The following is a 25,620-nucleotide window of genomic DNA, read 5'->3' as shown; positions in this document are numbered from 1 at the left end:
AACATAGTTCTGTACTTGGGATTTTAAATGACAATGATAAAATGTAAAGATTAATCTCAAAGAAATCAGCAGAAATAGTTAAGTAGAGATGATAAGAGCAGAAAAATAAGGGTGATTACAGGAAAATACAGTGAGTACGAGAGAGAAAAGCGAAGAGCAAGATGGAGAAACAAGCAAGGAGCAGTAACCCAAAGCCACGTCAGCACAAAAGAACAAGGAGAGTGTGGAACCCCAGACAGCCCTCCCTGCTACCAGCCATATTTTCACTGTTTTTCCACTGGCCAGCTCCTCCTACATCAAATATACCACAGCTGTATCCTGGGAGATGCACCGTGGGTTTTTAGAGCTTAGAACACCTTATCTTGAATTCCTGTTCTGTTTTTTTTGTTTTTTTAAAGTTGAACGAGTGAAGTCTCACTCTCTTGCAAGTACATGAATGGGAATGAAACCTGCAGGCACATAGTAATTATGTCTGAATGAGGAGCATTTAGAGGGGAATCCCCACAAGTCAAAGATAAGAGTCGACAAAAGCAGTAAAGTTACAGGAGTCAATAAAATAGCAGAGTGGAGTGGAAGGAGAGAAATAGGATATGTTGAGGGAAAGTGAGTAAAACCTGAAATGGTTTACAGAGCAACATGCACGGACAAGTGTCGACCTGAGGGCCAAATACTTCCCTCAGTTTAAATTCATTCATTCATTAAATTTGATTTTATTTTTTTAACTAAGTTTTGATAGTAAATAAGATTAGCAGAGGGTACTGATGATACATTGTGAGACTTTTTGTTTTATAGCGCAGCACGGTGGATTAGTGGTTAGCACTGTTGCCTCACAACAAGAAGGTCATGGGTTTGATTCCCACCTGTGGACTTTCTGTTTGGAGTTTGCATGTTCTCCCTGTGTTTGCGTGGGTTTCCTCCAGGTGCTCCGGCTTCCTCCCACATTTAACCCCTTAACGCCTGAATTTATATAGCTGTATATAAAAAAAAATGTTTTGTGTGTGTTTTTGCCTTTAAGTAGATGGTAAATAATGTTGAGATTATTAATTTCACTTTTGCACAAAAAATAAATAGTAATTTTGGTATTTTGGTAATGACTTTATGTTATAATGTTATAATAATAATAATGGTATGTTGCAAATTTGCGACAACAGGCATACTGGTCAATTTGGTATGTTGCATATTTGAGTCAAATATTGTAGCATATATGCGACAATAGGCGTTAAGGGGTTAAAGACATGCAGGTTGGGTGAATTGGAAACTTTATAATTATCCAGGTTTCCCTTGTAAAAGAGGTCGCGATCTCAATGGGACTAACCTGGTTAAATTAAATACATAAAATCTTTTGATCCAGGATGTAAGCGCCTCAGTGTTGATGACCCCAATGGCCAGAGAAGGCCAAAGAGATGCCCACATATCATCTGGCAGACTTTCAGAATATGTTGCAGTTTTGTAACGTATCACATTATTTTGTGATGGTATCATGAAATTTGGTGACACAGGGGGTTATGGTTAAAAATAGTGACTGAACCTTGACCATGTCATGAAAATGTGATGCATTTCATGATGGCATCACAAAAAAATAAAAAAGTGAGACGGGGCTGAACAAAGCCCATATACACCAGTTTAGTCCATGCCAGTGTTTGCATCCCAAATCAACAATAGACCATTTAAAATTGTATTTATCCCAAATGAAAAGATGAACCTGAAACATCTCAAAATAGAGCCCAGGTTGAAAAGTCCCAGCATTCCTCTGGGAATGAGTGAGGTTTGCGAAAAAGAATGTGTTGTGTCAATTCAGGTGTTCATAACTGTACGCTTCCCCAAACATATTGTAGTGCAACTTTATCTTTTAAATGATGATGATTGATTGATTATTTTATTATTACTATAAGGTGACTAATCAGAATCATTGACTGCAACTAGCTGGTAACCTACTTGTTGACTATTGTTCTTCTTGTCAGCTAGTTGGGTAATTTGTCAAAAACAGAGACTGTGTACCCTTGAAGGACAGATCACTGCTAAGATTTGACATTAATGTCCCAATAACATTAATGGTACCTGACAAGTCAACTCATGATTGTCATTAGTTGCCCCCACCTACATTATTATTATTATCCATCCATTTTCTATATCCACTTACTCCAATTAGGGGTCATCCTGATGCTTATCCCAGCAGTCAAAAGGTGCTAAGAGGGCTACACCGTGGACAAGACAGTCTATCCCAGGGCATTGTTGTCGTTATCTTCTGTTGTCCTCGTTATCGTTGTTGTTGTTGGTTTCATTATTGATTTATTGTTACTTTTTATCTTCAGTGCCATGCTTACAATGATCAATATGATGTTTATATCTTTGGTTCAACTACTGATTTCATTAAATCATTTTTGTTTCTATTTTGTGGTATTTGTGATTTCCTTTGTAGTAATTTATAATAAATATTATGGTTAAACTGTAAAATGAAAAGCCTTAATTACATTTTGTAACTATAATGGTTTGATCATGAAATATTAAAGGATTATTAACCGAGCACGAGGTTGGTTAATAATTAAGGAAAATATCAGACTGAGGTGTTGACAGTACAAACTGAGGGTTAGCGAGGACCATGTGAAAAACACTGAGGTCTGATATCTGTGTGTGTGTGTGTGTGTTTTTCTTTTTCCGATGCTGTTTAGATATTTATGGAGTATGTTTATATCTGACTTGGTTTATCGAATCGTGTTTTTTAGCTTTCTGGTTTGTAACGAATCCGATACACATTCCGGACCGATTGTCACGGTCAGTCTGATATGGGAAAATATCAGACCGGAAATCAGTCAATCAGAGCGCACGTAGTGTTGTAGCCATTTAATAATAGGAATTATTCCCATGTTTTGTAAAAAGCAAAAAAATCGGCCGACATGTTGGTATGAATTTTTTTTTTCTCCATAATATTGGTATCAGTATCGGTGTCAGCCCCCAAAACTTCATATCTGTTTGGCTCTACTTGAATTTACAATCTGACGGAACATACGGCCTGGCTATTTCTTCGCCTCTTGAAGTTGATCTTGAAATATAAGTGTGCACAGACGACTCACCTGGGTACAGCTGTTTCGTGGGGGCGCTGAGCTGGGCATCTTTGGATACTCTGTAAGCGGCATCAGGTCCTTGTGATGACCTCCTATGTGAGCAGAAACCCGTTGTTCTTGTAACACTGTCAGGTAAACTGTGAAAATCTAAAATCTTCAAGAGGTCTGTTGGTTCCACTGCAGAGATGAGAAAAAAAAAAAAAAACAGAGGGAAGAACATTAGAGATTTAAAAACTAAGACTCAAAAACACCCAAACTGCAAATCATACAATCCTGCTTTTATAGCCCATAAATCATAGGATTTATTCATGCTGACTGCATATTAACTAAACCTTAATTATGCACTTTCTTGTGCACATTCCTTCTGTTTTCTGTCTTTCACTGACTCAGAAGCAGCTGTTGCTCAGCAGGAGGTCCCACTGAGCAGAGATGTGCCCATTTAAAGATCACAGCTGCAAAAACCCGCTTCCTTCCATCCATTTCTCTGCAACACTAAATGTGCCGCTACCTCTTTTTAAGCCACAACCGTACAATTAGCACAGTCTCAGGCCGCTTGTCCTGGCTGTAACCGTCCCACCGCAAACGTACACTGGGTCATGACAATGTGACACTGGGTTTGACCCGAGGCCGCAAATTCACACTCCAAAACCGCTCTGAACAAACATGCGTGCTGCACACAGCGAGCTGCACCACGACATACATCAGAGTCCCATCTGATGGTAAAAGTCTGGAGAGGGAGTTTTTTTTTAAGGTGGAGGAGGAGGGCAAATGTAAAAAAGAAGCCAACTGCAAAGCAAACAGTGGACAACAGGAATTACACAAAGACAAACGCAGGTAAAGTGGCGCGAGAGCCGCCATGCAAGGACCACACACGCTGCTCAGAAGAAAATCTTTCAATAGCCCATCTATCTGAGAGTGAAAGGGCTGCTGGGAAAGGTGGAAAAGCGGCCGAGCTGAGTGAAAACTGTTTGTACAGTGTACGTTGCTCTGCAACAAACTCCAGCTGGATGTCATTAGACATGACTCACCGATCAATTTACAAAAAAAACCCTTCAAAATTCTTAAACAGAGGTCTCCATTTAAGAGTGCTGCAGCTGCATGTGCTCATTACAGATGTGCAGTGATTGGTCAAAAAAAAAGACACTTTCTCCTCATCAGTTTCAGTTTGATCACACGTTGCGTACCATGGGCCCTATCTTGATAATCTATGGTAAATGTTCTAAGGGCTTCTTTCATTGGCAATTTTTCAGGCCTATTTCAAATTTGAGGAAATGTGGCACAACTCTTTAAAAATCACGGCCAAAATTCCAATGTAATCACAGTACATAGCACAGTGGTTTAGTGGTTAGCACTGCTGCCTCACACCAAAAGCTCATGGGTTCGATTCCCACCTGTGGCCTTTCTGTGGGGAGTTTCCATGTTCTCCCCATGTTTGCGTGGGTTCCCTCCCATCCAAAACACATACAGGTTAGGTGGATTGTTAACTTTCCTGAAATGTAAAACTATGGCAGGAACCAGTGACTAAAGCAGCACAAGGTCCATGCCTCGCTTTAAAGAGATTTTGATCTCAATGGGGCTAACTGGGTTAAATAAAAGTAAAAAAAATATTACCTGTAGTGCATCTGATTGCACACGACTGTAACCAATTATTGCGGATATTACTTCTTTTTTTTTTTGCGCATACGTCAGTGTGTCTGGAAACCACTACCTACCACACTCTTCCAAAAAGCTAAAATTCTTCGCTTAAATCGCAAAAATATCTTATGTTGAAGAGTGCGACATGCTTTTCATGACTTGCATGTCGTGGAGGATCAGAAGGAGGCATCTGCTCAGAACAGGAGGTCCTGTTTACTGCACTTTCATGTACTTTTATACAAGCATACCCCAATATACACCAATTAAATGGTGTTACTAACTTTTTTGGATCATGATTTACCCTGATAAAAGACAAATGGGCTGCATTTATATTGCACTTTTCCAGCTGCATCAGATGCTCAAAGCACTTTACAATAATGCCTCACACCCCCCCACCCCCCCCCCAATGTCAGGGTGCTGCCATACAAGGTAGTCACACCGGGAGCAACTAGGGGATTAAGGACCTTGCCCAAGAGCCCTTAGCGATTTGCCGGTCAGGATGGGATTTGAACCAAGGATCCTCTGGTCTCAAGCCCAATGCTTAACCACCTCCCCTATGATGGGGTACATGCTTAAGGTCAGTCTCCCTTTGCTGATTTTTGGTACCGATTTACATCCCAATTCCAAATATGAGGTAATCTGGTCCTTTTGTCCACAACGGTAGTCTAAAGTTGTGTGTCACACAATTATCACCTGCTAATTACAAGTGGCATTGAATGCAGCACCATGTGCACACAGTGTGCATATATATGTGCTAATGTCTGTGGTTATAACAACACTTTACAAAGCTAAAATGTATCTGAACATCTTCAAAAAATGTCTTCTTCTGAAGAGTGTGGCATGCATTTCATGGGGTTATGTTTGTATATTTTCACAAGAGATTTAAAGAGATCAGGGAACATGTGAGTCTTTGAACTGCTGCACAGATAGTGACCACTGGGCTCATTAACAAATATCACAATCTGCATTGTATTTTACTTTTAGTTTACATTGTAGCCTGACATTATCAAAATGGTTGAGCTGCCCAATCCACACTCAAGAGGACAATCTCAGCCCACTCCCCCAGTGCACAGCTACTGCACACCACTGTGCATGGTCACTGCCTGCTCAGGTCAATGAAATCCGCCTGCCCCAAAACAATTGCGTATCTGATTTTTGTTTTCATCACTATAGTAACCAATTGGGTACCAGAAATCAGCAATGGGAGACCAGTTTAAGCTGAAATTTTGTATTTTTTTAGTGTGCAAACTATTTTTAATAGTCCAGGATTGTGATACATTGGCAGGCAGCAATTTATTTAAGAATGCATTTATTTATTTACTTATCAAATATGTACATTACTCCTGGGGGAAGAAAAAGCATCAAACAAATTATATGTCTTTACTTTTGGAAGTATGAGTCAGTGTATTCTTTAACTTTTCCCATGGTGTAGTCTTCCAAAAAGGATCAAATCTCAATATCAAACTGTAATTTCTTAAGAATCTCGGTACATATTGAATCAACAGCCAAGTATCAACATAGAATCATATTAGAAGATAAGTGTATTGTCCCAGCACTAATAGAAACTACTAATGGTGCTTGCATTGCACTATGTGCAAGATAGGGCCCAATGAATTATTGTCAACCTGACAGACAGCATTGTAAACAGTTTAGTGGCAATATTTACAGAAAAACAAAAACAGAAAAATGTGAGGTGCATTGCTTTCATGAATACAACTCAAACTGCATTACACAATTTATTCCCATGTTCTACTTTTACAAAAAGCAAACAAAAATTCCTAATATCAAACAGCAATTTCTTATAAATCACAATACAAATTGAATCTGCACTCAAGTATTTAATTGGGAGATAAGTGCATAGTCTCAGACCCTGCAGAAACTAACTGCACTTGCAATGTACTTGATGCAAGATAGGGCCCAATCAGTTAGACTGCACTGAGTTTCCAACACATGAAATCAGAACTTAACTTTACTAAAAGACACACTACGGCTTTTATGCAGGAAAATATTCTGTTGGGAATATGCTTTTGAAGTCCATTTTAAGGGGAAAAAAAGTGGACTCTGCTTCAGGGAATGTGGGGATTCCATAATCAGGCTGTTCTCATCTTATCTCAACCCTTCTTTACTTCTCTTCTTCCTCTTGTGGCCCAGGCCACTCTTCCTGTCTGGCTGTTGCGCTGCATAACTCTAGAAGTGAACATGTAACCCTGCACTACTTTGGGCCAGATATAAACCTCATTCGAACCAAAATACATCGTGTTAATCTGAGGACAGCACTCGTCACGAGCGACGGAGAAGCGGCACGACCAAGGCGAAGTTTGAGAACGCGCATACCTCTGGCTGTCGGAGCATTTAAGCAGATGAAGGGTCGACAAAAAAAAGTACAGCTTTGTCTATCGACAGCTCACAATGAAGCAACGGACAGAAAGTGTCTATTGTTCACTGCGGTGACAGACACCAGTTTAATGAGCGCTCTCGGTGTAATAACACGACAAGGAACTCTGTCACGGCTCATTTGTTCAATCAAGTCTTTTTTATGTATTACCTGTTTTCCGAGCTGATACTGTGATACTGATACCGATACTGCTGTGAAAAATTCTGAACATCTAGGCTCAGTTTTTCAAGAGTACAACTGATTCTTCAAGTGAAGACGGAATTGACAACGTAAATTCATTCATTCATTCCCGCTTTCCCCAAACCTTTTCTGACCACTTAACCAGTTTAACAAAATCTTGTGGACTACCTAGTTCTCAGCAAATATCACAAAAGCAATAATAATTTACATCCAACTTAAGTTAATAATGAAAATTATATATATATATATATATATATATATATATATATATATATATATATATATATATATATATATATATATATATATATATATATATATATATATATATATATATATGCTGTTATCTATATGCTGTTAGCCGTTTTTATCTTTCTGTGTGGAGTTTGCATGTTCTCCCTGTGTTTGCGTGGGTTTCCTCCAGGTACTCTGGTTTCCTCCCACATCCAAAGACATGTGGGTTAGGTGGATTGGAATCTTTAAAACTGTCCGTAGGTGTGTGTGCGTCTGTGTTTGTCCCACGAGTCCAACTTACTGCAGAGAACGAGAACACAGCTTTCGCTTTGTGAGTACAGAGATTGGACAACCCTGGGAAGGGACCTCCTCACTCCATACTCCTGCAGCACCTCCCACAGTATCTCCCAGGGTACTGATCATACACCTTCCCCAAGTCCACAAAACACATGTAGACTGGACGGGCATACTCCGAGGTGCCCTCCACAGTGAAGTGCTGGGCAGTTGTTCTACAGCCAGGAGGGAACCCACATTGTTCCTCTTCATTCAGATGTTTGACTATTGGCCGAACCTTCCTTTCAAGCACCCTGGAGTAGACTTTACCAGGGAGGGTGAGTGGTGTGATGCCCCTTTAGTTGGCACACACTCTCTGGTCCACAAGTGAAGGAGTTCAAGTCCCTCAGGGTCTTGTTCATGAGTGAGGGGACAATGGAGCGTGAGATTGGCCAGAGAATCGGTGCAGCAGGGGTGGTATTGCATTGACTCTACCATACTGTTGTGACCAAATGGCAAAGCTCTCCATCTACTGGTCAATCTTCGTTCCTACTCTCACCTATGGTCATGAGGGTTGAGTCATGACCGAAAGAACTAGATTGCGGGTACAAGCAGCTGAAATTAGTTTCCTCAGGAGGGTGGCTGGGCTCAGAGTAGAGCCACTGCTTCAACTGCAGGGGTTGCCCCTGTGACCTGATCCCGGTTAAGCGGTTGAAGATGACTGAATGAGTGAGGGTACACATTTTCAGCAAACTACTCAAAATCACCTTGACCTGTTATCTTTTTTTTCTTCTTCTTTTTTTAAGTCACATACTAAAAAAATTTGGACGAAGTCATAGTCCAAGACACACTAGACTTGTGGTTAAAATTTAGCATCAGTCTAAATAATAACTCTGCTAGGAGCCGTTTTAAGTTTTCCAACTAGAGGGACTTCAAGGAAAGTACAAGACAAAAGTTGTGTACAAACTAGTTGTGGTGTCTGAATTTCTTATCCTTTGCAAATATACAAATGTTCCAGTCATATTGCAATGCATACCACATTATTTGTTTGATCATAAAGATTCCAAAAAGGTATAGTTTGGACTGTCTTATGGGGGAAAAACAGCAACAAAGGTCAATTTCAGTTTGTACAGTGGGCCAAAGTTTAAGTTGCTCTAATTTTGGTAAAAAGTGATGCAAATTATTAGATGAGTGAAAAGGGTTTTAAAAATGGTTTGCACCATGTGCTGTACATAGTTATCATGTTACTATGCCATAGAATCCAATGGACGTTGACATTGTTTGACCTTTTACTTTGGACAGTAAACATTAGCTCAACCATTAATTTGCATGGGACACAACAAGGATCATTCTGTTGCTTATAGTTGTAGATAGACAAAAAAGCCTTTTTTTTTTTTTTACCTTTGCATGTGAACTTGAATTTTTTGCATTTTTTTTTAAATTAAATTACTTTCTCCTTGATTCACCCTCAGTCATTTCACCAACTTAGGTCCAAATGAGGTCAACCAAAAACCAAATATGTTTCAACATACAGAAATGCCCTGTTGCTCTCTATACTTACAGTGGGCTGGTTTGTAGGCAGATGTGCATCTGATGTTGTGTCTGTCTGGCATCCTGCCTATTAAATGTTGTTGGTCATTTTACATACTTTGTGAAGTATAAACTAAAGGAGCACTAAAATGCAACTAGTTTTATTTTGTTGTTGTTTGTCTTTAGACACTCGCACAGGTTTTGTTGTGGGTCCCTGCCTGCATGTTGTCTGATGTGTGTTTGGAGGCGTGTCCTTGTCACCTGTCGCTGGCCTACTTCATCATAGTACAGAAACAGCATTAGTGAAGGTTACAAATGATCTTCTTATGGCCTCGGACAGTGGACTCATCTCTGTGCTTGTTCTGTTAGACCTCAGTGCTGCTTTTGATACTGTTGACCATAAAACTTTATTACAGAGATTAGAGCATGTCATAGGTATTAAAGGCACTGCGCTGCGGTGGTTTGAATCATATTTGTCTAATAGATTACAATTTGTTCATGTAAATGGGGAATCTTCTTCACAGACTAAGGTTAATTATGGAGTTCCACAAGGTTCTGTGCTAGGACCAATTTAATTCACTTTATACATGCTTCCCTTAGGCAGTATTATTAGACGGTATTGCTTAAATTTTCATTGTTACGCAGATGATACCCAGCTTTATCTATCCATGAAGCCAGAGGACACACCCCAATTAGCTAAACTGCAGGATTGTCTTACAGACATAAAGACATGGATGACCTCTAATTTCCTGCTTTTAAACTCAGATAAAACTGAAGTTATTGTACTTGGCCCCACAAATCTTAGAAACATGGTGTCTAACCAGATCCTTACTCTGGATGGCATTACCCTGACCTCTAGTAATACTGTGAGAAATCTTGGAGTCATTTTTGATCAGGATATGTCATTCAAAGCGCATATTAATCAAATATGTAGGACTGCTTTTTTGCATTTACGCAATATCTCTAAAATCAGAAAGGTCTTGTCTCAGAGTGATGCTGAAAAACTAATTCATGCATTTATTTCCTCTAGGCTGGACTATTGTAATTCATTATTATCAGGTTGTCCTAAAAGTTCCCTAAAAAGCCTTCAGTTAATTCAAAATGCTGCAGCTAGAGTACTGACGGGGACTAGAAGGAGAGAGCATATCTCACCCATATTGGCCTCTCTTCATTGGCTTCCTGTTAATTCTAGAATAGAATTTAAAATTCTTCTTCTTACTTATAAGGTTTTGAATAATCAGGTCCCATCTTATCTAAGGGACCTCGTAGTACCATATCACCCCAATAGAGCGCTTCGCTCTCAGACTGCAGGCTTACTTGTAGTTCCTAGGGTTTGTAAGAGTAGAATGGGAGGCAGAGCCTTCAGCTTTCAGGCTCCTCTCCTGTGGAACCAGCTCCCAATTCAGATCAGGGAGACAGACACCCTCTCTACTTTTAAGATTAGGCTTAAAACTTTCCTTTTTGCTAAAGCTTATAGTTAGGGCTGGATCAGGTGACCCTGAACCATCCCTTAGTTATGCTGCTATAGACGTAGACTGCTGGGGGGTTCCCATGATGCACTGTTTCTTTCTCTTTTTGCTCTGTATGCACCACTCTGCATTTAATCATTAGTGATCGATCTCTGCTCCCCTCCACAGCATGTCTTTTTCCTGGTTCTCTCCCTCAGCCCCAACCAGTCCCAGCAGAAGACTGCCCCTCCCTGAGCCTGGTTCTGCTGGAGGTTTCTTCCTGTTAAAAGGGAGTTTTTCCTTCCCACTGTAGCCAAGTGCTTGCTCACAGGGGGTCGTTTTGACCGTTGGGGTTTTACATAATTATTGTATGGCCTTGCCTTACAATATAAAGCGCCTTGGGGCAACTGTTTGTTGTGATTTGGCGCTATATAAAAAAATTGATTGATTGATTGATTGATCTCAGAGTGTCTATTTAAGTTATTCACTGCTGTTATGGCATTGCTGGAATATTTTTTCCTCACACCCTGTGTTCTTGTTGTCGCCCATTGTGCATCTCCTTGCCCTCACTGTGTTTTTTTCCCATCACTCCTGCCACAGACATACCTGCCTCCCATCAACTGACTCTATTCCTGGACAGTTTCATCATTTCTGGTCAAATAAATAAATAAAAGTAATTTTCTTTCACTCCACTGTGTGGTTTCCGCGACTACATTTTTGGGTTCATTTGCTACTAAACCTGACAGTAACTGATCTGGACTGAGACCACTCCTTTTGGTCATACCAAAAATTAGATGTATGATTTTGACCGCAGTCTGGAACATCTGTCACACAACCCCAAACCAAACTAATTATTTTCTTTGAAGATAAAGATTATCTAAAAAGAACACAAATTTCAGCTATAACTTTCTAGAAGCCACATGTGAGATTAAAGCCAAGATTTGATCTGATTTCTTGTATTAAGATCCTTCTCTGTTCGACTTCCTCATAAAGCTATGACTCATGAAGAAGCACACAAATGTTGCACTATAGACAGTTTCTCCACAAAGTCCGAGAAACCTATGCTTACTTCATTCAGTTTTTGATGTTTTGTTTGAATTTCATAATGACTGTTGTAAATGAAGTCCAGCATTTAATCAGTGATTTGGAAATGTTCACGTATTCATCCACTGACTTGTCGTCAATTCCACCATTTGTCACTATGCTCTCGCCTAAAATCTGAGAATCGTAGCTTCATGGACAACATATTACATCACAATTCAAACAAGCCAATTTTCCCTACTACATACAGGAAAAATCAACCCAGGATGTATTCCATTGTCAACATCCGAGTTAGTTCAGCACGTCTACGCACTTCCGGTCGCAGTGACGACTTTTATTTAGATTTTTTTTGTGTGTGTTTGTTTATTGTTACGTTCACATGCATTATCTCCAAGTTTGTCATCATGGAAGTGTGACATTTCTGGAAAAAAGCTAAAAAAAAATGTTTCGCTGTAAGGAGTATCCCTGAATTGGAAAACTATGGCAGGAACCAGTGACTAAAGTAGTACAAGTTTATCCGATTTTGGAGAAGCATGACCACGAAGAGTGGGATGACCGCGGACAGCTGTGCTTGCGATCTCAACACGTTGTTAGGTGAACCTTGGAAAATTCAGGGAAAAACAAATAGTACACCCCCTACGGCGGTACATAAGTCCCGCTACACAATATGGAGAATTGCTGTGATGGGCGGAGTTAGAATGCTAGTTTATTTCCTCCTACATTTCTCAATGAGGCAGCAGGAGATGATGTGCAAGTGTTTTTTGCCAACTTTGTGGGGGGAAAAACAAAAAGAATGTTTTTAAAAATGTTATTTTTGTAAATGATTACCTTTCTCAGCTTTAAAACAGCACTGGGGAGTGTCTTTAAGAAACAGGGCCACAGTTGACAATGTTGCAGTCTGTAATGTAGAAAATCTTTGCAGAACTGTGCAAACTGGCATCTGTATCCGATATATTACAAGAATGTCAATAGCCAAAATGACACTGCAGCAAACTTACATTCTGGTTGGAAACAGCTGGTGTCATTAATATAAAAGCAGTAGTGACATTTAACTGCCTTCGCAAGAACTTCATTATTTTGCACGGTTGCTCAAGGACCATAACTGAATGGAGCCAAAACACATAGTTTGTCTTTCTGTTCTATGTAAAAGCCATTACTGCATTTTCTCCTGACCAGCCAACAACACAAAGTGCATTACAGCGAACAGATCAATCACTCTGATTGCTGGAGAAGAAGTCCGTACAAGGCATGGAAATGTTAAAACTACAACCGCTGTCAAAATAAGGTGTCTTAAATTCAAATTAACCTGGGAAACCCTGGATGTTCATCCACCCGAAACACTGTAACAAAAAAAAAAGGTTCATAAAGGTTTTCTCACTGTATTGCTGAAGAAAAGCAACTTTCTCTGAAAAGATTAAGCAGATAGCTGTTGCAAACACACATAGACACCAACAATTCCCTTATGGATCCATTCATTGCATCTGTCCATCTGTTGCAGATTAAAATTTATTCCTCCCATATCAATACTCACGTAAGTGTTAGAGTTGTTCATTGCAATCTTACATTTTAGAAGAATAAGAACAGCATGATACAACTCTCACCATAAAACAAAGTTCATATTAGATCAGAGGTGTCAAATCTTCTTTTTTAATATAAAGAAAATGAGTTTATTTGAAAATAATGCTAATAAAAGCATATTTTATATGCAGCCCTTCATTTATATATTTATTTTTCAGATCAAAAACTACCTTTTTGAACTTTTAGTAAACCTTTCTGACTGTTACCATTTTCAAGACTGTCTTCTTGTGCTCACCATTTCCTAACATTTCACTTTCACAACATATTCCTTGGCTGCTTGAACATTGTTTGATGACAATGTTGCAACTGTCAACAAGAGCTGAAGGTTTTCATCATTACATCTTCTCTGTCTGTTAACTCACTTGCAATTTGAGGTGCTCTGTTTTCAGAATGATTACTGTCTCTCTGTCATATACTGTTATGACAGTATATAACATATAAAAATATTGCATATAAGGCCACCAAATCTTTCCAGAGGTGTAACCTAGGAATAATTTAAAGAACACACTCTTATACTCAGAACAATACTTATACTTCACTCCATGTGATTCTGTTGCCTTAGACTTGCCACAGCTAATTCGGAATGGAAAAGGAAACTTAAAAACAAACAGTAAAAAAAACAAAAAAACAAAAGCATGAGGACACATTCCGTTGTGTGCACCCTTGTTGTGTTCATCCTGCAAAATCTCATAAGTTAAGCGGACTAGGTCCTGATTAGCACTTAGGAAGACCAAGAGCTATGTGTGTTTCTCCAGGTACAGGTAAGGTTGTGCCAGGAAGGGCATCTGGTGTAAACCCTGTGCCATATTCCAATGCAGATCTGCACTGGGTGTGGCAACCTTGAACAAAAAACAAGGGCAACCAAAGGATGTACAAGCATAAAAAGCATGAGTACAAATATTTTTACTCCACTGTAAATGTTGCATAATTAAGAAGTTTCCCTGTTTCTATAAGGAAGTGTAGAAGGATCTGGGACCCTATGTTGATAGAGGATGAAAAATGAGTTGTGCTTTTTTTTCTCATCGTGAATATTGTCATTTCACATTAAAAAAGCTAATGGCAAAACTTGTAGATTAAACCAATGCACATGACTGATGGTCTGAGCTCAAATAACAGAAGATATCACTTAGGGTACAGAGGTAAAGTATACAGAACTTGAGTACATTTGAAAGCTAAAATACCACAAAAAAAAAAAAAAAAAAAATCCAGGGAATTTCATCACATTATATAAAAGCTTCAATCGTAAAACCACGATGAACGAAACAACACAAAAATAAGGACATCTGATTGAATATTATGCACTTGAACAATGATTGGGAGTGTCGCTCAGTTACTGATTTTATGTCATTTTTCAAAGTCTAATGCTCAAATTTGCATAGTTCAAGATCCTTAAATAAAATGATTTGTTCATTTCCTCAGTTTTCTGTCCATATGAAGCGAAAGCCAATTCAATGGGGACTAAATTAATTTCACAAATTGTATTTTCCTTTGCACATTTCCTGGCACTTGATGGAATATTGTTTTCAGTCCTGTGAAAACAAAGTAACTCAGAGTTTGATCTGATTTGGATCTGACTTGGTGGAATTACTGAGGTGTCAGCCAAGGACAAAATGATATAATTTTGAGAAAAATCACTTAAAAGTCAAGATCACAGAACAAGATTAAATTGGGCCCAGTGCTTTGTTGTACAGGTGATATTTTAGAATGTCTCTTCTGAGGAAATGGTTATAGATACATGTGTGGTTTCTAATGAACACTAATATGAACACATATATTGCTTTTATATTGGTCACATGACCCTTGAAATTGGGTGATCGTGAGAGTTCAAATTGTTTCAGTGCGTTGCTTATAGGTATACCTGTGGTTACTATGAAACACAAATATGAGGTAAGGTTTGGAAGGTTTGTGTATTAGTCAAGAACAAAGTTTTATTTCAAAACCAGACATCACCATATTACAAATTACACATCACTGAATCACAAAGAATTGATTTGTGGATGTGTTCAGTTAAGAACAACAGAAAACTGTTTTTAATTTGACATCACACTTTGCAGTTATTAGATGTACTATAAAATGTTGCAGTTATAATTACTTTATTGGATTAAAGATGACAGCGACACAATCAGTGATGAATGGGTCTTTAGTGTCTCACAGTAGTGCATTTCATTGCTCATCATAACAACTACTCTTGCAACTAACATTTTTCCTCCATTATCAAATAACCTAGTTGTTTACTTTAAACTATAGATGGTACTACTACATCTCTGCTCCCCTCCACAGCATGTCTTTTTCCTGGTTCTCTCCCTCAGCCCCAACCAGTCCCAGCAGAAGACTGCCCCTCCCTGAGCCTGGTTCTGCTGGAGGTTTCTTCCTGTTAAAAGGGAGTTTTTCCTTCCCACTGTAGCCAAGTGCTTGCTCACAGGGGGTCGTTTTGACCGTTGGGGTTTTACATCATTATTGTATGGCCTTGCCTTACAATATAAAGCGCCTTGGGGCAACTGTTTGTTGTGATTTGGCGCTATATAAAAAAAAAAATTAATTAATTAATTAATTAATTATAATGTCAGATACTAGAATGTTTAGTATCTGCTGATGGTGATACCAAGCAGACCTTTCACCCTACCATAAAACAACTAATCTGTTTAAAAAATACATTTGTCTGGATGTATGTACTCTAGAAAACTAGCATTGACAAACCATCAATACGCACTCTGAAATAAATACCCCACTCCCTTAAATGGAAACCTACACTACCCACAGCCTGACTGAGATGTGCAATAGAAGACCTGGACTGCATCGGAGTTCGTTTTTTTATTTTCTAATTTCTGATCCAATACTTTTACCCAATATCTCCCCGATACTGATCGAAAATATCAGACTGGCGTACCCATAGTTTCGACAATGTGACAAAAATGTTTTAGTCTTCTTTCAATCTGAATTATATGCAGTTCACACTGATATAAAAACCAATAATGCAAGAAAGTGTGAACTTTCTTTCACAAAATAAATTACTTAAAATTTGTCTTATATATGCAGTTGTTGAGTTGGTTAACTTTGTTGTTCAAATCACCCCCTAACCATGGAGACAGATAAGTAGAACAAAAGAAGAATTGAAGGAAGTTTGGAAGACGTAACCTACTAACTGTCCCGTGACCCCGAAGGGTGAGTGTTGTTTTTACTAATCTACAATGATGTGAACTAAACTCTAGTAGATATCTGCTTGGAAATGATGCCACTAATTACACTAATTAACCTCCATTTCCTTCCATCAATCAATCTGCAACAGTGTCAAATTCTTTCATTTACTTTTTCCGTTACTTCCCTGTTTCCTTTTTCAAAAAAATAATAATAATAAGTGTACCAGCCAGAAAACCTCTCATGGATCTGAAAGTGACCACAGCACCTTTATTGGATCACCTACAGGTGAGCCAAATTGTATCCGTTATTGATACGTCAGTTACTCAAATGACCATTTCAGCTCTGGTTCTGTGCATTAAAAAAAATACACCTACAGGGTCATTTCCAATAACACCAGTTCACTGAGTCAAAAAACAAAAATAAATATTGTTTTTTAAAGGGCTTAATTATGCAAAACCTTACTTTTTTATTGATCAATTATTTATTTTTGTCAATCCCCCTAAATATATTTGGAGTTTCATGTGACACAGCCTTAAAATTCTACAGCTGTATGACTTTGCATGTCAAACCTGCTGTGGTACAAAGACAACACATACCTGAGACACTTCGTTTAACACTTCTGTGACATATGTCACAGATGTCCCTTTTTAAACATGCTCTGTGAGACACGTACACTGAGCCGGTCTGCACACTGCTCAGCATGACCATGGACTCGGTCAGTTGGCCTCTCTCAGAAACTGGAGTGGGCGTGGCCAAAAGCAGCTTCTTTCCATTTAATGTAATAAGGACAGAAATGTGTTTGTTTTTTGTTTTGCTTTGTTTGGTTTTTTAAGCTGCATCACCTACCACTTTAAGGTATAAATTCATAGTTGTATAAAGTTAATCACATTAAGATTATTAGAAATCAAGCCTCTGAATGGTCTACTTTATTTGTCATTTTTCATATGTGAGAAATCCTTTTTCTTTTTTAAAAATAAAGGAATAAAAGATAGTGAACAGGGGTAACCATCAAGGGAGCAACAAAAATCTACTATACACTCTAAATTACAATAAAATAACATTAACAACTACTTTGTAATCGCTGGCACATCAGTGGTGCAACACCGATCAAAGGAAATTGGACAGCTTGGTGTATATTTTTGGCCATAACTTTCCACAAATGCATCTCATCACACTTGATGTGGTGAATCTTGACCACATGCTACCAACTCACCATCATGATACCATCAAGGCCATACAAAGTCTCTAAACAGGATTGTGCCATGACAGTCTTGATCAGCGAATTGGCATAAATCACTAAGAACGCCCAGGATTGCCTTCAGAATGGCAGCAAGACAATGCAAGACTGCAAAATGACAGCTTGCTAGTCTATGGCACAATTACTTTGTGCTCCCTCACAATAGCATTGCACAAACACTGCAACTGAATACCAAGACCAGCGCACCCTGGGCAACACAGAGGAATGCAATTAAAATTGCTATGGATTGGAAACAAGCAGTGACACTTGTGATGTAGTGGCTTGTTCAAAGCTGGCCGCCCTCATTAAGGCTTTTCATTCATGAAGGTGAGTGTCTCAGTGGCTGGTGCTAGATCTGAGCCTTTTTTATGTGATACATGGAGTCAAACAAGGTTGTTTGCTCGCACCTACTAGCAGTGATCAAGGACATGTCAACTGATCTCACCAGTGGTGTGTACATCCACACCAGGTCGGACGGTGGCCTGTTCAATCTGTCATGGTAAGACGGTGGAGAAATGTCTTAGCAATTTTCTGTATGCCAATGACACTGCACTGGTAGCTCACTCACTTCTTGACATTCAAGAAATTGGGAACCATTTTGTACAATCAGCTGGTGCCTTTGGGCTGTCAATCAACATAAACTATACCAACCTGCACCTGGACAAACCCCCATTAAGCCTAACATTCTGATGGATGTGAGCCCACTCAATGTGGTCCAAATGTTCAAGTACCTTGGCTCCACCTTAGCAATGGGAAACACTCTGGATGCTGAGGTTGATGGCAGGATAAAAGACGCCACCACCTCATTCTCTCTACTGAAGGACTGGCTTTAGAGTCAGCATGACATTCAACTCAGCACAAAGTCTAAGGTGTACAGGGCTGTGGTACTGAGTGCTCTAGACTGCTCGGTTGAAACTTACACACTTTACAGAAGACACATAAACAGGCTCTCCATTATCCAGCTAAGACACCTTTGGACAATCATGGATATTTTCTGAAAGGATAAGGTCACCAACATTGAAGTTCTAAAGCATTCCAACATGCCGTCCATTGAATCCATCCTGGTCCAAATGCAGCTGCACTGGATTGGACACATTCTACGTATGCCAGAGGAGTACATCCCAAAGGCTATTCTATACTGTGAGTTGTCTGTAGAAAAGCGTACCCATGGATGTCCACTGTACTGATGGTTTGTTTCCATCAGTGCAGTGGGCATCCCAGCAGATTGGGAACATCTGGCCCAAGACTAACTTGCATGGATCTGGTACAATAAGGTGTTGAACAGGTACATGAGGCATAGACCTGGAACCAGGAGGAATGACCATTTTACAAGCATGCCTGTGCTATTGGAGCGACCTCTGCCGGCAACATCTGATAAGACTTCTCGATGAAGAGACAGTGCCTTTATGCTTAAGGAATCTTCAGCTGTCAGAACCTTGAGGGTTCAAAGCCTTGGTTAGCTCAATAAAATTCAAGGTATACAGACTTTTGCCATTTTTAAGTACCTGCCCTGGGACAGACTGGCATCCTGTCCAGGTCGTACCCCGTACCCTGACTGGTGGGATAGGCTACAGCACCACTGTGACCCTTGATTGATTAATTTAGGTACCTAATCAATCTGTAGCATATAGAATACTACTTTCACTGGATTGAACTGCTGTTTGTGAAACTACTTTCCCGATATAACATGTTTTTATATCAAGGCCCATGTTTTTTGTGTCTTTTTGTGCGTGTGTGAACCTGTATGACCCAATTTATTTTTGTTTCTATGCCTTCACCTTGGTCTTGACGAGGCAGACTTTGGTCTGGGTCTTGTGGGTCAAACTTGCTATGGATTGGAACTTGGCAATGACACATGTAGTGCTTTCAGTGGTGCAGTGCCTTGGCCCACCTGTACCAGGGCTTTGGTCTTGAATTCAATGATATCATTAATCATCTCAACACAATTTAAGTGGCTAATCAGCCTGCACAACATAGAATATAACATTTACTGGAAAGAACTGCTGTTGTTGAAGTGAATTTCATAATATACCACATTTTGGACATAAAGTCACATGCATTTTCTGGATTTTCCTGAATGTTGAAGTTCATTGCGTTTGCCTTGTGTATTTGGGCTTAAAGTACTTCACTTACACCAGATCAGAGGATTTATGATTTGGATTGTGAAAAAGTGAACTTCCTGGTGATGTATTAGGTTGTGAAAAACTAGCAAAAGAATTGACTTTTTCTTCTCAGTGAAAGACCATCAGAGAAGACAAAGAGATTACAGCTCAAGTACATTCAAATATGCAATGAAGTACACTCACTGGCAACTTTATTAGGTTCACCTTGCTAGTACCAGGTTGGACCCGCGTTTTTTTGTCTTCAGAACTTCCTTAATTCTTCGTGGCATAGATTCAACAAGGTGTTGGAAACATTCCTCAGAGATGTTGGTCCATACTGACATGATGGCATCACGCAGTCGCCCATTCAACCAGTTTGCTCATTTTCCTCTGACCTCTGACATCAACAACGCATTTTTGTCCACACAACTGCCACTGACTGGATATCTTCTCCTTTTTGGACCATTCTCTGGTTGTGCGTGAAAATCCCAGTAGATAGCAGTTTCTGAAATACTCAGACCAGTCCATCTGACATCATCAACCACGTCACCTTCAAAGTCACTTAAATCCCCTTTCTTCTCCATTCTGATGCTCTGTTTGAACTTCAGCAAGTCGTCTTCACCACGTCTAGATGCCTAAATGCATTGAGTTGCTGCCATGTGATTTAACAAGCAACTGAACAGGTGTACCTAATAAAGTGGCCGGTGAGTGTACATTACTCTCACGTGGACATTTACTACACTCTGTACCTTCATTCACGGATTTCTTGCTCCTGAGGTTGACCTTTCAGCGGAAACAGTCCGGACCACAACCTAATCCACAGGTACGGCTCTCAGTTCCACCTTATTACTTTGAGATGTTTACCTACTTAGATTGGCAGATCCCTCCAGGGACCAACACCTCTGAAAAAACTAAAAATATGTTTTCCTCAGCAGAGGTGCTCTGACCACATCCTCTCACTTCTAAGAGGCAGGTTCTCCACAAACACACCGACTGTTTACATGACACGGTCTTGTGGATGTTCAGCCACCGCCTGTGAGACCGCCTGTGAGTATGTGACATTCTAAAAAAAAAAAAAAAAACGCTGTTAACGCAGTCCGCGGCACCCTCTGAAAGCTTTTTCACGTCTAAATAAAAACATCCTCCTTCATTTCCCTCTCAACTTGTCCGTATATGGTCTCCGTCAGAGCACAAGTCCTTTCTGTACCAGCTCAGAGTAACATTTACACACATTTAACGTCACCCACACACACAGCAGACTCAACTGCCGCTCACGTGACCTTTAACCTGGGCTAATCTTGAAAGGACAAAGTCACACTTTAACTCAAAGTTTGGTACCAATATGCATTAAACATGGTGGAAGAGGGTTTTTTTTTTTTCATCAAGGATAAAGTGGTTCATTTTTGGACAGAACTGATTCAATGCTCATATTGATTCAAGACTCATATATTATCACAGAATCACAAAAGAAAATTTTTGCATAAATTAGTGCCAAACACATCTGTCATTCTCTGAGTGTTTATTTCTAGTGATTTATGATTACTGGCGAAACAAGAAAAGTAATTTGAAGGTATATTGTTCTGTGAATTATTTCTGTAATTTATGTTTGTATCATGGCCCAAGCAGAGGGTCACCCCTTTGAGTCTGGTCTGCTTGAGGTTTCTTCCTCAGAGGGAGTTTTTCCTTACCACTGTTGCTCTGAGGGTTGGTAAGGTTAGACCTTACCTGTGTGAAGCGCCTTGAGGCAACTCTGTTGTGATTTGGCGCTATATAAAGGAAATAAAATGAAAAAAATTTATATATGTTCGGTGCTTTGAATTCACGTGAAGCTTTTTCACAGGTTTGTGATGTTCTGTAGATTATAAATGATTAATCTCTTCCCTGTAGTGGTAACGGCAAAATTATACATAAGTTGGGTAAGTGGATTGCTTCCAGATTGGCACCGACCTCAAGAATACATGTCTGCCATCTGCTGCAGTGGTGGGTACAGTTCCGCTAACTGCTAATTATCGAAGCTAATGTTTTCTTTATTGCATTCGCTTTTCAGATAACTTTGAAAACCATCAGTGGACCAGTTAGCTTCCAATGAATTTAGGTCCGATCATTTTTAGACCGCTTACATATTTTTGCTTGCATAGTGAATAAAACTAACAGTTAAAACATTTGTGAAGTCTGAAATCAAAGATTTTAGTACCTGCCTGTTACATGTTTTGTAGCATACAGACAGCTTTATTCTCTGCAGGCAAAGGTGAGCTGGTTACAGGAGAGAAAGGAAGTAAGAGAGGGGAAAAAAAGATGATTTCTCTTTACACCATACAGACTCACTGGCATATCACACAAGTCATCGACAGGCATATAGTTTTAACTTATGGTTAAAATTTTCATCAAACCAATTCCAGACAAGTTATTTATAGTAATGTCATGTCTGGAATTTTATAAAGTCAAAATATCAGGTACATGTTTTAGTTTTAAAGTAATGCACTAATTTTGAAGGTTTTAGTGTTTGGGCACGCATGCTGCAGTGCATTATGGGTAAGGTTTCATGACAGGAGAAATGCTGCATACGGACAACAGCATTAAACTCTTTGCATATTGTGCCTAAAACTCTCGTGAATATATTCTGGGTTAATAGACGCTGTTATTGTTTGTTATGTAAACATGCCAGAAGGAAGCTCAGGTTGTGTGAGCTGCTATTGTTTCCTGTTCATGCCATTCTAGGGGAAAGTGAAGTTTGCTCTTTAACGTCCTGTTTATTGTCCTTTACAACACTGTTTGTCCTCTTTGTTCCAGAGTAATGCATATAAGATGTTTGAAATTCGGTTTGTGTTTATTAAATTCCACGCAAATTAAACATAGTCGAAACGGATTATTTGGAATATTTGTTTATGATGATGGCACATTCTCTCAAGTTGAGGAGGATAACTAGAGGAGGTGTAGCACCTGTGATGAACTTCTGCTGTGCCCCGATGTTGTCTTGTTGTCCATACTTCACGATATGTGCTTACATTGTGCCCTAAACTGGAACTCTGCTGAAACTGACCTCTCGTGTGAGTCACGGACCACAAGACTGCGTGAGATTCACAACTGCAAAACAGCGAATGGTTGAACCTCATTAAATTGGGTATTTGTAGTGACTACGACTTGTAAAAATGTGTAGCTGAAGCAGCATTTGTTGCAGCTTTGGATCCTGTCTGGCTGAGGTTGCAGCTCCTTTCGTTTTTGGGCAGGTTGCCAGGTATGCACTTTATAAGCCAGCCAGCCTGTTAGGAGGCAAGATGGATTAAGCCGTTTTATCCCTTTTTGCACTTTTTTGGATCGTAGGAGATCATAGTAGAATGGCACTCTATGGAATAGCCCTGTAAGAAAGCAACCACAGGGCAAAGCTTATGTCCATTTTGTTGCTGAATACAGGACAAAATATACAACAGAACAGGAAAGTCAAGTCAAACTTAAATGATAGGTGGAATGTTTGCATCAATACAGCAAATTAGTCACGGCAAGCTCTAAACACTTCAGAAACCTTTGAGAGAGCCGTGTTTCTAACACTGTTTAGGAGTCGATATGAAAATGACTGCAATGCATGCTGTGCTGCCATCTGCTGGATGGTTCAAGAATGTGCATCTATTTGAAATGATGAATTTTAAACTTAAAAGCTACTCTCAGCGTAGCATATGCATGTGGATTAGCTTGTACGTTACTTGCTTATCCTGATTTTTACTTCACTGGGCTGCAGCTCTAACTGCCTTTATCACATTAAAGCTCAATGGTGGACGGCAACAAAGCAGATTACATTACAAACGTGTAGTGTCGGATACAAATTGGCGCCATCTTTGATGCCGTGTGCCTAAAAGAGCAGCAGTTAACTTTGTTTCCAGCCTTTTTACGGGTTTGTTTGTCAGACGTGGGACGCTTGAGGTCACAGCACAGTAAAAGATAATGGATTCATAAAAGTACACCATTTCAGTTTGATTTGTCTTAAAGAGTGGGCGTGGTGTGGTTTTATAAACAGACCCTTCCCAAGCTAGGTTTCTCTTTCTTTCTACCTTTCTTGTCTTTGTCTGTACAGTAGCTCTCCAGAGCCAGATTCCTAATCCTGCTTTTGGCCAGTCGCCAGGACTGTGATGGATCCCGTCCCCCCCGAACCCACCCACCAATTCCCACTTTCCACAAATGCACATACACAATGCATCCACGCACAGCGTCACACCGCTCCGTGACTCCAGAGTGGACCATCTGATTTGACAGGAGGGGTGTCGCACCAGCGAATTAGAACTTTTTCATGATGGAGATTAACATTCTTCTCTTCGTCTCTGCCCCCTTGCCTCCTCCTCGAGCCCTTCCTGAAGTGAGGCCTGATTCTCCAGGCACATGCTTGACCTGGCGCTGAGTACAAGGCGTAATTAGCAGCCATAAAGAGGACCCTCCCTCTCGTGGAAATTAGCGCAGCTAAAACGGCCATGTGCAACCAAAGACTTCCCCCTCCTAGTGCGCATCGCAGACGGGGAGGGCGCCTCAGCTTTTATATTTCCACCCCATCTTCTTATAAAGTTTTAACAATAACTGCAGAGAACCTCGAGTTGTGACTTTACCGTTTTAGAGTGTGAAACGTCAGATCATAACTGCTACAAGAATAGAGACAGATTTGCAAATACGAAAAGGGGTACGTGGGGACACAAATCAACCAACAATGACCTTAACTTGTTGCTTCTGGGTTTCACGTGACCAGTTCCTGGTAATTATACTGCAGGCATTTCACTTGCTAGATTAAACACATTACACACACTGCATGGACATCCTGTGAGAGTGCACACACACCCATGCAAAGTAAACTTGTAGGGCTACAACTTTTTTAAAAAATAAGGATTTATCTATTAATTATGTCTGCTTAGTTTTTAAATTGTTGATACAATAAAATATAAATTCATGCTGCAGGTTCTTTGTTCAACTTCCAATAAACTTGGTAATTGGATAAATATCAACCCCAGAATGTTAGCATCAATCAAGGTCAAACTTTTGATTTTTCAAACCATTTTTCAACAGATATGATCCACATGTTGGTGGGCCGGGCCCCAGCATTGCCAAGACAAGGTATTTGCCAAAGGTTAGTCTTAATCTCACATGACCTGAACCTCAGTTTGTTGGTCTACTCCTTCCAAGTTCTTTGGCTGGTTTCTACCAAACTTGAAATGCGTCCAATCCTGGAATTACAGTAAAGGGTTCATTTTGTCAAATGTTGAGGTTATTGGGGTTAAAGCCAATTAATTTAATTTTAAATCAGATTAGGATCAAACTTGGCACATATATGTACACAGTGGGTGGCATATATTAGGCAGCAAGTTGACATTTTGTCCTTAAAGTTAATGCATTGGAGACAGGAAAATGGGGAGCATAAACATTGGAGTTCCTATGTAATGTTCCCAGTTTGTAGTGGTGAGTACCTACAGTAGCAAAAGTGCCTATAGTGCCAAAGATCCTCCAAGGAAGGAAGAAAAACCACTGAACAGGCAACAGGGTCATACGGGATATATTGGACAAATCCATTCCATGGAGACCTAACCTCACAACGTACACGATTTAAAGGCCTGCTTCTTACGTCTTGGTTCCAAACACCACAGCACACCTTCAGAGGTCCAGTGGAGTCTACGCCTCTACAGATCAGGGCTGTTTTGGTGGCAAATATTGTGTAGGTCCCACATAATATTAGGCAGTTCATCATAATGTTATGGCTGATCTTTGTAGGTGGGTTCTTAAAATTGTCCTGGTAAGA

The 25,620-nt window shown here is 39.7% G+C and overlaps 1 protein-coding gene across 1 annotated transcript in view; it reads right to left on the bottom strand.

Annotated features, from left to right (window-relative positions):
* col5a1 (procollagen, type V, alpha 1) overlaps positions 1-25,620 on the bottom strand; it is a 247,044-nt gene that overhangs the window by 199,474 nt on the left and 21,950 nt on the right. Inside the window, exon 2 of the mRNA XM_034192658.1 lies at positions 3,072-3,239. Within this exon, the coding sequence (XP_034048549.1) occupies positions 3,072-3,239 (168 nt within the window). The remainder of the gene's footprint in view (positions 1-3,071; positions 3,240-25,620) is intronic.

Source organism: Thalassophryne amazonica, chromosome 17, assembly GCF_902500255.1.
Source record: "Thalassophryne amazonica chromosome 17, fThaAma1.1, whole genome shotgun sequence".
Lineage (NCBI taxonomy): Eukaryota > Metazoa > Chordata > Actinopteri > Batrachoidiformes > Batrachoididae > Thalassophryne > Thalassophryne amazonica.
Note: the sequence above shows the minus strand (reverse complement) of the source record. Positions and strands in the feature narration are given on the sequence as shown.